General features: G+C 40.2%; 1 protein-coding gene across 4 annotated transcripts in view; it reads right to left on the bottom strand.

The window, feature by feature from the left end:
- Positions 1-3,470: 3,470 nt before the first annotated feature.
- CPEB3 (cytoplasmic polyadenylation element binding protein 3) overlaps positions 3,471-16,528 on the bottom strand; it is a 105,812-nt gene continuing 92,754 nt past the window's right edge. For all 4 annotated transcript variants that reach the window (XM_073555869.1, XM_073555870.1, XM_073555868.1 and 1 more), the window contains 2 exons: positions 15,672-15,853; positions 3,471-8,190 (listed from right to left, as the gene is read on the bottom strand). In XM_073555869.1, the coding sequence (XP_073411970.1) occupies positions 7,963-8,190; positions 15,672-15,853 (410 nt within the window). In that variant the 3' untranslated portion in view covers positions 3,471-7,962. The remainder of the gene's footprint in view (positions 8,191-15,671; positions 15,854-16,528) is intronic.

The raw sequence follows: 16,528 nt of genomic DNA, 5'->3' as shown, positions 1-16,528 counted from the left end.
TGCCGGGATTCCCTTTTCCTAATAACATAAGGGGCACCTATTCAGATCTGGACTGTGGGGATGGATGGGGAGGGTGGTCTGCGCTATGCGCACTTACCCCTCCACCAGCTGCAGCGTTGCCTTCCATCCTGCTCCAGGCGACCAATGCAGTCACACAGCCTAGAACGACCTGTGGCGACTCAAGAGCGCTGTGGTCCAGGAGCGCGTTCGCCCTGGATTTGAAACCGGCGTCTGACGTCACCGGATGTGACGCTGGTAAGCCGCGCCTCCATTTCCTGCCGGGCTTCTGCGCGCGACCGCGCTCGGTTCCCCGGTGCCGCCGCCTCCCCGCTTGCTATGGCGTTCCGCTGGAGGCCTCCCAGTGCTGACCTCGCCAGCCATCGGCGCCGTCCTGCGGGTACTCGGCCCGCCGTGGGGCCCGGCCCGCCTGGCAGCCCCGATTGCGCCCTCTTCTGTCGGTGCCCGCTCGGTCAGCCGCCTGCGGGGAGTCGACCCGTCCTGGAGCCGAGAGCCACCCACTGGGAGGAACGGCTCCCTCCAGGAGCGTCGTCCTGCTCCTGGCCTTTGGAGCCGAGGGACTCCCTATCGGGGCGTTTCAGCCCCGGGACCTCTTGACAGGGGAAGGATTGGACTGGCCGCACGATCCCCTGAGCCCCTCCGGTAAGATCTCGTGTGTCCCTCCGTGCAGGGACAGGAAAAACACTGAGGGAAAGGGGGTGGGACATGGCCTTTTAACCTCTCGTGTGCTTTCCTGTCCCTGTAAGGAGGAGGACGTCCTCCATGGTGCTGTCAGGTGGACGTCCTGGAAATAGGCACGCTTTTACACTCTTGGTGGTCTTGTTGTAAATTAAAACCCTTTTGGGATGATATATTTCAGATACTATCAGCTTGTACTGGATGTGCAGTTCCAATGAGCCCTGCATTAGCTTTATTAAACATAGCATAAGGACGATCAGTGATGCCTAATAGATGGCTCAGTTCTTTTGTACTTACTGCCGCAAGACAAGCCCTCGCCTCCAATTGGAAATTACAATCAATCCCATCACTGGATGACATTTGGCAGAGAATGGATTCATTCTATTCACATGAACCAATTCTATCATGGGACATTACTAAAAAGGATAAAACTCAACAAAGATGGAGCGCGTGGCCTGACGTAAAAAAATTATTCTGTACTTAACAAATCTATGTCTAGCAATACACCTTCCACCATTGAGGGAAACGATCTGATAGTCTGTGGAATTTTGAATTAGTCAACTTACTTGGTTGATTCCTATAGAGTTTTACACTTGGAGAGTATACATACACATATATATATATATACACACACACACATATATATATATATATATTTTATTTTTTTTTTCTCCCCTTTAACTTACTGTTTTGATTTTCCTGTTCTTCCCCCTACCCCAGCCGAGAGGAAAGTTTCAACATTTTCAGTTAATCCTCTCTCATTCCCTGGTTCATTACTTGTGTATTTTTTGTTATATTATTCTTCAATTTATCAACACTGTACGCTATATTGTACTTATGATGAACCTGTTAATTTATCCCCCCCCTTTTTATACCTGTTATACTCAGAAAACCTTAATAAAAAAACTATTGAATAAAAAAAAAAAAAAAAAAAAAACACACATCAATCGAGTGAGTGCAAAAGACCTCAAGGAAGATTTGGTAACAGCAGACATTGAGGTTTCAGTTTACACACTAAGGGCAGGTGCAGGCAACCATATTAACGGTCCCAGTGCGACCCACCAAACATTGGATCGCACCCAGACCAATGTTACGCTGTGGAGCCACCACTTGTCAGATTTTTTTTTTCCTTGGACTGTGCCGGTACAAGGAAGGAAAAAAAATAAATTTTCTGCATGCCCGAGTTTTGATCTGATATTCAGATCACACTCGGCCATGCAAGTCAACGAGTCCATGGAAAACACCAGATTGCACTTTGACAATATCCGAGTATAGTCCGATTTCCACGGACTGACAAAATGGAGAATCGGATGAACCTATGATCACACTCCGATCAAAGTATGATTTTCATAATCGACCAGATTTCAGCTAAACACTGAAGGTTTCCTTGGCTGGACTTTAAGACGTACACCTCAACTGACTCAAACGCACAAGAAAAGTGGGCTCAGATAGACTCCGAACTATAAATAAGCCGCAGAAGTTTGATTCTGTTCTATAAAATGATAAAACTGGAACTTTTCAGGCACCAAGGGTCAGCGGTATATCTGTAGGAGGAAAAGTAAAGCATATGCTAAGAACACCCTGCCTACAGTGAAGCATGTTGGTGGTTTGGCAATACCTACAGTCAAGCAAGGCAGTAGCTCAGTGACCCTATGGGTCTGCTTTAAGTCCTCTAACATTTGAAACATACAGCAAGAAGCAAAATGGAGAAAACTTCTTGCTTACTGTTAAGAAGCGAAAGTGTGAGCATCATTGGACCTTCCAAAAGACATGGATCCCATGCGTACATCAAAAGGTACTCTAGGGGTTGAATTCAGAAGTAGTCCTGGATGATTTTCTAAAGGCTGGCTCAGTTGCAGGACTTGAACCTTATAGAAAATCTTTGGTTGGATGTTGAAGGCTTTAGCAGCATGTAAACACATGAATATTGGTGAGCCAGAGGCCATTGCCCATGAGAAGTGGAGTAAGATTCCTCAAGACACTGCCAGAATTGGGTGTCTGACCATGGATTACATTTGCAGCAGGTCGTAACAGCCAGAGGGGTTCTACAAAGTACAGAAGACGCATGTCATAAAGGAGGTAGAATCATTCTGCGACTGCAAACTCGCACCTCAATACCTGGCACCAGAGTGTGTGGCTGCATGTCTTTCTATGCAGCCACACACTCTGGTCCCGAGCGCTGGCGGCAGTGCCCGATATTAAGATGCGAAACTCGTGAGCGTTTTTCGCAAGTCTGACCCCGGCCTTTCTCTATGATAAACTGCTATTAAGGGGCATTTGGAATCCCAGTAAGGAATTAACAGAAAAAAAAAAAAAAATTAGGCTCGTGCCCACAATTTCTTTATTTCAAAACAATGAAAAGGAAATTCTGCTCAACAATAAAATATTTTTCTGCTTCACTTTTTTTTTTTTATTGCCCAATTGTTCGTTACATTGTGTCAATCACTTTACATAACCAACCATTTTCATCACTGCCACACTATTGTAAACCACATCAGCAAGGTAATACATAAAGCTTTGCTTTTCAAAAAAAAAAAAAGAAAAAATAGTCACTTTAGTAACAATATTACAAAGGTTTTTTTTAGCGTCAAAAATAACTGAAATGAAAAAAATAATTTTTTTTTTAAAGAATTAACGTAATAAAATTAATTTATTCCAAGTAAAAATACAAAAAAATAATTATGACATTGACCAGATCTGAAAGTACCTCCAAGGAACAACAGTTATTAATGGCTGAAGAAAGCACTCTAAGGAAATACAAAATAAAATGAAAATATGTAAAATAGGTTTTAATTTTTGTTTTCTTAGCAAAAAATCTTTCTAAAAATAACAATGAAAATTTGTCTCAGTACAAAGGCTACATTACTATTGAAAAAATACTAGCATGAAGAAAAAGGTACATATTTGACAGTAGAAAATGATCTTACGGAATCCACAATGTTTGCAATGAAAATAAATCTGCAATAAAGATTTATGCTTTTTTTTCCATTTTTTTTACACTTATTTTTATATAAACAGTACAAACAGTATTGCACATAACAACAAATAAGATTCAATCTGCCTTCAAAATAGTGACTAATTCAAGTCTAACACCGAGAAAAAGGCAACCAACCGAACTGATACATCCAACAATTTAGTCAAGTTGCAATTCAAAACACATTTAAAAAAATATTAATTTTTTCTTTATTTGCCTAAACGACCCTGCTAAACCACTCAGTTGTAAGAGGGTCATGCAAAAAACTAAAGGCGGATTCCTCTTACAGCAAATACATTGATGTGAAATATCGAAATCTACTGGGGCAAATAGATTTACAAATTGAGGAAGAAAGGTGAAAGTAAAAAAAGAAATAAAACAATTTACCAAACTTAAAAAAAAAAAAAAAAGTCTTCTTTCACAATTCTGGTCAGTCATGCATAATCAACACTTGATTATAAAACATACAAATTAAGAAAAACTAGATTTATCTTCAATTTTCCAACCTAGCTTTGAGCATTTATTAATATAATATGGTTATAGACAAAGCTGTGCGCATCAGGAATTTAGCACTTAGAGGACATGTCACTTGTGTAATTTTTTTTTTCTATTAAAATACCTTATAAAAATCCCTGAGCTCCCCAGATTCTGCTGCTCTTTTCCATTTTGCTCTGCGTCGCTCCATTGCAGAGATATTCACATTTGTTTCTTCTGGAGCACAGTATGTGAAATCTCTGCATGTAATCCAACTCCAGAGTTTTCTCTGGGGGATATACGCTTTCACCCCTCCCTTTCAAAAGCTGCAAATCACATCTCAGCAACGCCTGAAAAGGAGAGGTGAAAGCTCACGATTAGAGAGAAGAAAATTTCCTGGGCTCCCTTCTTATTCGTCAAGCTATAGCGCTTACTGAATAATCTGCAAAAGGAACCCGGCTACCTGGATCGCTCCTGCCAATCAGCTGTCCGGCGCTGCATCTGCATGTGTCGCGGCTGTTTCAGTGTCACAACACATGCGTGGAGAGCCTGTTTGATGGTCTCTCCATGTATGTGTTGTGACCGTTAAACAGCTGCGACACATGCAGCTGCGTCGCCGGACAGCTGATCAGCAGGAGTAATCCAGGTAGCCGGATTCCCTCTGCAGGTTATTCAGTAAGTGCTATAGCTTGACGAACAAATTCGCAGATCTCTACTCAGGACCCCAGACAAGACTGAATAAAAAGCCTAATTGGGACTGAAAATCAGAGATTTCACATAGTGCTCTCCTGAAGAATAACTTTGCAATGGAGCGACGCATTGCAAAACGGAAAAAAGCATCAGAATCAGTGGCTCTCAGGGATTTTTACAATTTATTTAACTCAATTTTTTTTCAAGCAAGTCCTCTTTAAAAGGAATGTTCACCCTTGCAATCATATGCATTTAACATAGAAAATTAAGCAAATTTGAAAATAGCTTTTATTAAAAATATATTGTGTGTACAGTTCTTGCACAGATTGGAGTCTTCATGGGTACAGACAACAAACGTTGTATAGTCTGATCCTGTAGTCTTGGGGTCTAGTTTGTCCCCCACGTCTTAGTAATTTAGCAAGAATTATGGGACAGATGAAAGGTAGTGTTTTGTTATTCGTCGATGTAACGTATGTCTTTAAAAGAGACACAAAACATTAGATTCCGATTTTTCACAGACTATTTGCAAAGTTGCTTCATATTTTATTGTAGATGCATTAGATTAAAACAAGGTGGACATATCCTTTCCAATATATGATTTCAAAGGGGCCTGAATCTTTCACAAAAATTATTAATAGGTAGATTTTTGTTTCCTAATGTTGGCATATAAAGTTACAAAGCTCTAAATCTCCAACTCAGACACACGTAAAAAAATTTAAAAAAGCAAATAAGCATGAAAACAAATGAATAGCAATATTAAATCATTTTTTCTAAAAAAAAAAAAAAAAAATTAAATTAATATATATTTTTTCTGAATAAACTTACTTAGAAAATATTTATTTCTTTCCTATATTCAAAATTTGAGGTATTGCAAAACATCATGTCAAAAGATTCTCCTAAAAATAAAAAAATAATAGAAGCGGACTGTGAAAAATTGCCCAGATACAAAGAGTAGTGCATAACAAAAACACATTTTACAGATGACAAAAAAAGGTAAGGAGACAAAATAGCCTTTTTTATTTCAGCAAAGTTACCATAGCTTCAATTAGCTTTAAAAGGATACGTAAATATGAATTATAGGGGGGCGCATTTACTATGCAAGCCCAGCATATTTCTTAGAATATAATAATCAAAAGCAAAAAAAAGAAAAAAAATATATATATATAAAAAAATATTCTTCTTTTCCTTATCTAACATTCGCAACTGAACATATAAACAAATATGAGGAAAAAAAAATAAATTATTTTAAACCTGTAAAGGATTTATAAAGATGCAGAAAATCCTATCCGGGTCACGATAGAAGATGATGCGCTCTGTGCACAGACATGCCATCTTTTGCAGATGAGTGTGAACCCTTATGGGGGGGGGGGGCGTGAATATATATATATATATTTTTTTTTTTTTTTTACACTATCTGCAGAACATACCAGCCTTGTGCTAAGTAAAATGCCCTTAGCAGGACTCAAATCTTCAAGCTTCACAGGATATGTCTAGGATAATGGTTTTGCTTTGAGAAAATTAAAAAAAATAAAAATAAATAAAAACTAAATCATTACCCTTATTTATTCTATATTTTCAAGGCGGACATTTCTTTTAGCATCACTTGTGCCTAGCGTGTAAGCCCCACAGATAATGTTTTTATTTTGTTTGTTTTTTTAATTTACGGGTAGTGTTTGAAAAATTGGGACTAATTATAATTAGTGTGTAAAAACAGATAGAAAAATAAAATATAAAAAGTAAAAAAAAAAAAAAAAAAAGGGATTTGGAACTAACGAGCTGTCCGCTATACAGAGGCTTTAAAGTTACATCTGATCACAGTACATGACATAAATCACTTTACTACATAAAATAAATTGCACGATAGAACAGAGCACCGCATTTTTTTTTTTTTATGACTACCATATAGATATTTTTTTATTATTATTCTTCTACATCTAAATTTTTAATTTTCATTATTGGTAGTTAATGGGAAAAAAAAAAAAAAATCAAATCTGTAATTATTTGACCCTATTTGGATGCATTACTAGATAGACATGCCTTCCTCCAGTCATCGTTTTGATACTTCTGATTTGTTTCGCATTACTTTTTTTTTTTTTAACCATGTTGTGGTCAGGTTGTATATGATGTGCTATAGTATTGCATGCAATAATCTGAATTATCAAACATGCATTGCAAAAAAAAGAAAAAAAAAAAAAAAAACTACGACCTTCCTCGGAAGTTTTTTCTATCATTTTTCCAGCAGCTCTTTCTTTTACCTTCAATTATACATTATTTATATAGGTTTTTCGTCTTTTTTTAAATGTTTTAAATCACAGATACCCTAGCCTGAATAGAGTATTCTGGTATTGTCAATACCTTTTTTTTTTTTTTTTTTTTAAATAGCAGCAAAAGCTATTGCAGCATACATTTACATAACACTAAAAAGGTCTACCACCCTCACACCCATCCTGTTCAATAAAAAAATACTAAAAAAATTTAAAAAAAAAAAAAAAAAAAAGAAAATCCGATTCACTTGTATAGAAGATATCATTTCTCTAACAGAAGCTTATTACAAAAGACATGGTTCTTAAATACCAAGCTAAAGGACGCAAGTTCGGATGATTTGTTATACTGAATTGAACGGGATGTGGTGTAGGATTTTTTTTTTTATAGTTTTTTTTTTTTTTTGTCTTTTGCTACATTTTCCACATATGAGACCTTTGGTAAAAGTCATCTTCTATGGGTGAGAATATGGTTCCGTGAATCAGATACGTAAGTGCATGCTCCAGTTTATATGAGAAATTCTTCACCGCACCCACAACAGCCTGGAAGGGAGAGGAACTTGTACCGGACTAATGAGATGCCTCTACTGACAACATGTCTCTGAAGGTACCAAACAGATGGGTTTTGTGGTGTTTTTTTTTCTTTTCCCATATATATAGATATATAAATCAAAGTGCAAAAAATTGAGAACAGTTACACTCTGCAGGTTTTGCATTATATACTGGACACTACGTTCAGTAAGGAGGCTGTAAATAATAACATTTATCAGAAAACCCCAAAAAAGAGAGCAATTTCTTCCATAGATCCAAAAGGGGCATCAATGGTTTCCACGGCCCTCGATCTCCTGTGTTGGACATGTGCAATGCTCAGCTCCAGCGAAAGGGAACGTGACGAGGCCGATCGCCTCCCTCTTTCACCAGTGGTTTGTGGAACTCCCGGCCGGCGCGGGAATGGATGCTGGCCCAGCAGTACTCGCAGTAATACTGCAGGCAGGTGACGTTAGCGCAGAAGAAGGGCGCGAACTTCCCGCCGCAGCGTGTGCCCTGGCATTCATCGCACATCTGGTCATCCAACACATATGGCTTCACTTCCACCTAGAAAAAAAAAAAAATATCCACAGAAATGAATGACAGAGCGTGGTGAGAGGTAATAAAGCGAGGAACACCTTATAATAAAGGCCAAATGAGAAAAGGAGCACTGTGCAGCCACCGACGCTCTCACTTTAGAGATGCGGCATTTCCTTATAGAGTCGGGAATTTCTATTACAGGAATTAGGCTCCATCCTTATGAAGAACAGGTCATTTTCATCTATTATATATATTTTTTCTAAATCAAAATCTATATTGAAAAACAAAATTAGTAATATTGCAATTGTCCCAATGGTCATTGAGGCTTCTTTACACTCATACTATGCTAAGAGTTTTCAGCAGGCTCTCTTTCTTAGCAGAGGCAGGACTGCATTGACAGGTAAATATATAGACAACTGATAACAGAGGATCCACCAATCACAGTAGGCGAAGTCAAGGACAACCCTGTTCCCCCCCCTTTCTACTCATTGACCTTTGCACATGCTCATTAGATGCTTCAATACAAAAGATGGGGTCTTAAGTCTATTGTGTCTAATGTACATGTGCATTCCTGAAATAGGACACTAGAAAATTCCTAGTCACCAGTGTGGAAATTGCAGGATTTATTTTTTTAATACAGAATGTAATATGGTAATTTTCTGCTAATATTGTCTTTTACACCCCACATAATTTTTTTTTTTTAATTTGGAAAGCAAGTTGATTAAAAAAAAAAAAAAACAGGGAATCTAAAGGTTATCTTGACTGTTTCCATCTGTGCATGGAGTTTATTCATATATACTGTTTATTCATTGCCGCCAGGCAATGAACAAAAAGAAGGAGCAAACAAAAAAGGGGAAACAAACAAAAAAGGGGAAACAAACAAAAAAGGGGAAACAAACAAAAAAGGGGAAACAAACAAAAAAGGGGAAACAAACAAAAAAGGGGAAACAAACAAAAAAGGGGAAACAAACAAAAAAGGGGAAACAAACAAAAAAGGGGAAACAAACAAAAAAGGGGAAACAAACAAAAAAGGGGAAACAAACAAAAAAGGGGAAACAAACAAAAAAGGGGAAACAAACAAAAAAGGGGAAACAAACAAAAAAGGGGAAACAAACAAAAAAGGGGAAACAAACAAAAAAGGGGAAACAAACAAAAAAGGGGAAACAAACAAAAAAGGGGAAACAAACAAAAAAGGGGAAACAAACAAAAAAGGGGAAACAAACAAAAAAGGGGAAACAAACAAAAAAGGGGAAACAAACAAAAAAGGGGAAACAAACAAAAAAGGGGAAACAAACAAAAAAGGGGAAACAAACAAAAAAGGGGAAACAAACAAAAAAGGGGAAACAAACAAAAAAGGGGAAACAAACAAAAAAGGGGAAACAAACAAAAAAGGGGAAACAAACAAAAAAGGGGAAACAAACAAAAAAGGGGAAACAAACAAAAAAGGGGAAACAAACAAAAAAGGGGAAACAAACAAAAAAGGGGAAACAAACAAAAAAGGGGAAACAAACAAAAAAGGGGAAACAAACAAAAAAGGGGAAACAAACAAAAAAGGGGAAACAAACAAAAAAGGGGAAACAAACAAAAAAGGGGAAACAAACAAAAAAGGGGAAACAAACAAAAAAGGGGAAACAAACAAAAAAGGGGAAACAAACAAAAAAGGGGAAACAAACAAAAAAGGGGAAACAAACAAAAAAGGGGAAACAAACAAAAAAGGGGAAACAAACAAAAAAGGGGAAACAAACAAAAAAGAGGAAACAAACAAAAAAGAGGAAACAAACAAAAAAGAGGAAACAAACAAAAAAGAGGGGAAACAAACAAAAAAGGGGAAACAAACAAGGGGAAACAAAACAAAGGGGAAACAAACAAAGGGGAAACAAACAGGGGAAACAAAAAAAGGGGAAACAAAAAGGGGAAACAAACAGGGGAAACAAAAAAAGGGGAAACAAAAAAACAACATAGAAAAGAAAAAAGCATAACCTTACAGATTACCATCCTCTCCCGTTTTTATGCTGCCCAGTTCCCCTTGTCAGAATGATTCCTGTTCCTGTGCTAGTGCACAGAAAATGCCCTGGCTGATGGATGTCCACGTTGCGGTCAATGAATGGCAGAGCTGACATTTCCCAGCATTTTGGTGCGTGACCAGGACATGAAAGTAGAAATCACAGGGGAACCAGGCAGCACTGGAACAGGAGTGGCCAGGAATCAGTTAACCCATTCAGAGCCATTGTTGAGAAAAATATCACCGGTACAACTATGATGTCACCACATTAGGGCATTATTATAATCTTTGCGAGGATGAGATTTTTCACTGCCAACTCCACAGAAATCAGATCCTGAGGAACATCAGCAAAGTGTGGGGGGGGGGGTGGGCATATTTAACCGCATCAGGTCAATGTCCTGTCCTACTAAGTCCTATAGAGCAGAGAGAGCCATCCATAAACGACGAGGGCTAAAAAGGCCCGGTGCGCCTGGCCGGACGTGAAGCGAGTGATATTGGCAGGATCTGGACTAATGATCTGGCTGTGCAACGCGCCAGTTCTTTTGGGAAAGGAAACAGCAAGTGAGCGGCACAATCCCTCAATACAGGCGCTTAATTCTAAGGCGTGTGCTGCCGGGGTTGATATTTTAGGCAGATTAGCAACCACAATAAAATGTGTGGGCTTAAGACCTGGAATCGAGGAGCTGTAGGAAAAATTACATTCACTTCTGCACAAGTGATTTCCAAGTACCTGGCAGACGGGAAAAGATGTTATCCTGCTGCCTAGAATTACTCTGCCACACGCTCGTAAAAGCGAGGCCGCGAGAGGTCATCTGGCCTTACACCTTGTGCTCACTTATATAGTAGATTATACCATTGGGGACAGAAGGTTGTCCTTAAATTTTAGACAGTTATGGTACAAATACGCGTCTGATATCGTATGTCAGCCATTTTCTAAACTCCCATACAAAAAAAAAAAAAGAAAGACCACTCAGTTCATGGAGTGAAACTAGTCTTCAGATTGTCCGGGACCCAGAGATCAGACATGTATTGAAGCCACATCATGAAACCGTAAGAGTTAATAAACTCATATCTCCTGTATTATATTCATATATACGGTCATTATACTCATACAGTCATTATATTCGTATCTACGGCATTATACTCATACAGTCATTATATTCGTATCTACGGCATTATACTCATACAGTCGTTATATTCGTATCTACAGCATTATACTCATACAGTCGTTATATTCGTATCTACAGCATTATACTCATACAGTCAGTATATTCGTATCTACGGCACTATACTCATACAGTCGTTATATTCGTATCTACGGCACTATACTCATACAGTCGTTATATTCGTATCTACGGCATTATACTCATACAGTCGTTATATTCGTATCTACGGCATTATACTCATACAGTCAGTATATTCGTATCTACGGCATTATACTCATACAGTCAGTATATTCGTATCTACGGCATTATACTCATACAGTCAGTATATTCGTATCTACGGCATTATACTCATACAGTCAGTATATTCGTATCTACGGCATTATAGTCATATATGGTCATTACACTCATATCTACAATAGTATAGTCATTATAATCATATGTACGGTATTATACTTGTATCTACGGTATTTTATTCCAAAATATGGTAATTATATGTGCTATATGGTATTCTACTCCTATCTACAGTGTTTTTCCGCATATATACGGCAATTAAACTCATACTATATGTATGAAAAAGAAAAAAAGAGCAGCACTAGTATATGCCATTTGGGTGCCCAGCTCCCCAGGTAAGTACCAAACCTTCAATATATATCCAGAGATTGGGGGCAGCACACCATTCAAAGTGAAAAAAGCTTCTGTTTAATAGCCCATCATGGCAACGTTTCTGTTCTTTAGCGAGAACCTTTCTCAAGCATAGATACACACACACATACAGTATTATATTCATATCTTTGATATTATATTAAAGGGGTTGTCCAGTCTAAAATGACAAGTCTGCAGACTTATGAATCCCCCCAGTTCATGCAAAGTGCGCTGCGAGGATTCGCCAGTTTCTGAGCTGGGACCAGAGGTGATGTATGCGTTGTACATGCACCCAGGCAGAAGCCATCTAGTGGGCGCGGACTCGCTCCATATACTTGTACAAGATTTCCACATCTTGCCAATGTGATTGTATGTATGCTTACATTCTTATATATATGGTATTATATTCATACATACAGTCATACACACATCTACAGTATTCTACTAATGAAGTCAGATTTGTATCTATGGTACCATACTGCTGTACAGGTTCACAATATTCATAGCTTTGATATTCTATTCATATATACACAGCCATAGTCACGTGGTATCATACCTGCAATATTACTCATTACAGTCATACCCATAATACCACAGATATGAGTATACTTTCTGTATTTTACACTCAACTCATACATACATGTATGTATATGTTGTATACACACACAGCTCAAAAAAATAAAGAAAACACTTAAACAACAAGTTTAACTCCAAGTCAATGACACTTCGTTAAATCAACCTGTCCAGTTATGAAGCAACACTGATTGTGAATCAAGGTCTCTTGCTGTTGTGGAAATGAAACAGACAACAGGTAGAGATGATAGGCAATGAGCAAAACAACCTCTATAAAGGAATGGTTCTGCAGGGGGTGACCACAGACCATTTCTCTGCTCTCATCCTTTTTGGCTGTTTTGGTCACTTTTGCATTTAATCATTGCTCTCACCCCTAGAGGTCCTGTACAGTAGCATGAGGCAGCATCCACAACCCCCAGGAGTTGCTCAAGTAGTGCAGTTCATCCAGGATGGCACATCAATGCAAGCTATGGCAAGAAAGGTGTCTGTCAACAGTGTCCAGAGCATGGAGCAGATACCATTAGATAAGCCAGTACACCAGGAGATGAGGAGGGGGCTGTAGGAGGGCAACAATTCAGCAACAAGACTGCTACCTCCTCCTTTGTGCAAGAAGGAACAGGAGGAGCAGTGCCAGAACCTTACAAAATGACCTCCAGCAGGCCACTAACATCCATGTGTCTGCTCAAACTGTCAGAAACAGACTCCATGAGAGTGGCATAAGGGCCCAACGTCCACATGTGGGTGTTATGCTTACAGCCCAACACTGTGCAGGGCGATTGCCATTTGCCAGATAACACCAAGTTTAGCAGATTCAACATTGGTGCCCTGTGCTCTTCGCGGATGAAAGCAGGTTCACAGTGAGCACGTGACAGAGTCTGGAGATGCCGTGGAGAATGTCCTGCTGCCTGCAACAACCTCCAGCATGACCAATTTGGCAGTGGGTCAGTAACTGTGTGGGGGTGCATCTCTTTGGAAGGCCACACCAACCCTCCATGTGTTAGCCAGAGGTACCCCGACTTCCATTAGGTACCGGGATGAGCTCCTCACCCACTATGAGACCATATGCAGGTGTAGTGGACCCTGGGTTCCTCCTAATGCAGGACAATGTTAGACCTCCTGTGGCTTAAGTGTTTCAGCAGTTCCTGCGTGATGAAGGCATTGATGGTATGGACTGGCCTGTCTGTTCTCCAGACCTGAATCCAAGGAAGCATATCTGGGACATCATGTCTAATTCCATCCACAGCCACATTGCACCACAGACTGTCCAGGATTCGATTGATGCTTTGATCCACGTCTTGGACGAGATCCCTCAGGAGACCACCCGCCGCCTCATCAGGAGCAGGCCCAGGTGTTTTACTGAGCTCAAACAGTCACGTGGAGGCCACATACAATACTGAGCATCTTTTCCTTTTCTTGAGGCAATTCCACTGAAGTTGGATCAGCTTGTAATTTGATTTTCCACTTTGACTTTGAGCATCATTCCGAATCCAGACCTCCAAGGGATATTCATTTTGATTTACATTGATCATTTTTGTTTTATTGTTCTCAACGCATTCCACTATGTAATGAATAAAGTAGGCTCGACCCTCTCCTACTGTATCCTCACCCATCGCTTGTAGACTGTGAGCCCTCGCGGGCAGGGTCCTCTCTCCTCCTGTACCAGTAGTGACTCGTACTGCTTAAGAATACTGTACTTGTTTTTACCATGTATACCCCTCCTCACATGTAAAGCACCATGGAATAAATGGCATAATAATAATAAAAATAATTAGTAACTAGAATATTTAATTCAGTAATATCTAGCATGTGGTATGTGTTTCCTTTATTTTTTGAGCAGTGTATGTATACACTTTATATATTATACATACACACACATTTATTTTCATTCATCTGCAGTATTATATGACTGTATATACGAATATAATACCATAGATACAAGTATAATGATCTTATATTGGAGTATAACAGCAGGTCTGCATATAATCACCATGTATAACTTACCATATACACCGTATTCTCCGCTTTGTAAGACGCACTTTTTTTCCCCCAAAATTGAGGGGAAAAAGTGGGTGCGTCTTACAAAGAGGATACACCTTTGCGCTGCCGCGATGCCGAGATGTCCATCTGCGCATGCGCGGCGGCCATTTTCCAGGAAGAAAGCCGCAGGAAAGCAGGTATGGAGCGGCAGAGACCCCCCACGCTGAACGGGACAGAGCGCGGCGGCGGCAGAAACCACCGGGGGACAGGAGCGTGGCGGTGGCGGTAAGAACCGGCGGACAGCGCAGCGGCAGCATCAGGGCACAGAGTGCCGCGGCAAGTACCCTCAGAATGGGACAGAGCGCGGCGATGGCGGCAAACACCGGGGGACAGAAGCGCAGCGGTGGCGGTAAGAACCGGGGGACAGAGCGCGGCGATAGCGGTAAGAACCGGGGGAGAGCGTGGCGGTAAGAACCGGGGGACAGAGCGCGGCAGTGATGACAAGCACTGGGAGACAGAGTGCGGCGGTGGTGGCAAGCAGGCACCGGGGGACAGAGCGTGTCGGTGGTGGCAAGCATCAGGGGGACAGAGGGCGGCGGCAGTATCAGACACAGGCAGCGGCACGCTGCACATCAAAACACCCCCTCATCCCAGCAGCAATGTTCCACTCCGGCCTCCTCCATCACCACCCCTGGTAAGCAATAAGACGCCTGGATTATAAGATGCACCACCATTTTATTACAAAAAAGGTTTTTTCCTATTTTTCTCCTCAAAATTAGGGGTGCGTCTTATAATCCGGAGCGTCTTATAAAGCGAAAAATACGGTATATGAAAATATTACCATAGTTATGAATATTATACTGGAGATGGGAGTATAATGGCTTTAGAGATCACTATAATACCATAGATCCATATGGGTATAATGTCTAAATAAATATCCATTTATAGCTTTTTTTTTTTATTTATTTTTTTTAGACACTATACCCATATCTATGGTATTATAGTCATCTAGAAAGCCATTATACTCACACCTCCAGTAAATAAATATATATATTATTTGTACTTGTATTTTATGGCCTATTGACTCCCCTGATCCGAGTATAATACCGTAGTTATATCGCCAACCCGTAGTAACAAATCCGGCTTACCCGTTTGTCGATATCATTGTGTTGCAGCTGAACGAAGCGAGCGCTGATCGCGGCGATGTAGCTTTGTTGATTTGAAAATGCCACCCGCCCGGCACCTTTTGGGTATTTCAGTTCAGGATCAGTATCAATGCCAGCATAGCAGACGCCACCGTACAGGCGATCCATGATCATAGCCAACTCGACTAAAAAGAAAGAAAAGAAAAATGACAGGACACCTACTACGGCTGATCTATCCTAAATATACCAAGACGGACCATCATTTAGACATCATTCGCACAGCCGATCCCAAAGATCGGGTACGAAACAGGGCGCGCTGTTGAGGACAAGCTTTAGTGACCTCTAGTGGATATGGGCAAGTACTGCGCCGCCATTAAAACAGGTGTAATGTTTCCACCAAATAACTGCAGGGTGGAGCGCTCTCTGGGGTAAAATCAGACGGATGAAGGAAAGTGTAAAAATGTGCATGTTTTTAATTTTTTTTTACTGCACCTGACGCATTTCCAGCTGAAACTACAATACCCAGCATGCCATGACGGCTGCAGACCATCGGGTAATGCACGTCATCCGGTGGAAATCAACGGTGCCTCCATCCAAGCAGCCGAGCGCTTATGTAATCAAGGACGTTTGCTGCCGCCGCCGCCTGCCATTACCACATTCAGGATTTTTATTGCTACAGCAATAATGACAGAAAACAATCCTCGCCGCTGCCAAGGTTAAATGAGGCAGGATATGAAGGAGCGTTCAGAGCGACAATGCAGTTCTGTTGATTTTTACATTTAGCCGTTATGACTCCCCAGAGGCCTATAATGCCGAATATTGTAAATTCTGAGCAGGAGGAGGTTGCGTTTGGCCAGATA

This window comes from Dendrobates tinctorius, unplaced genomic scaffold (genome assembly GCF_039654945.1).
Source record: "Dendrobates tinctorius isolate UK_male_01 unplaced genomic scaffold, ASM3965494v1 ptg000230l, whole genome shotgun sequence".
NCBI classification, from domain to species: Eukaryota; Metazoa; Chordata; class Amphibia; order Anura; family Dendrobatidae; genus Dendrobates; species Dendrobates tinctorius.
The sequence above is the reverse complement of the archived record's forward strand: the minus strand, read 5'-3'. Positions and strand labels throughout refer to the sequence as shown.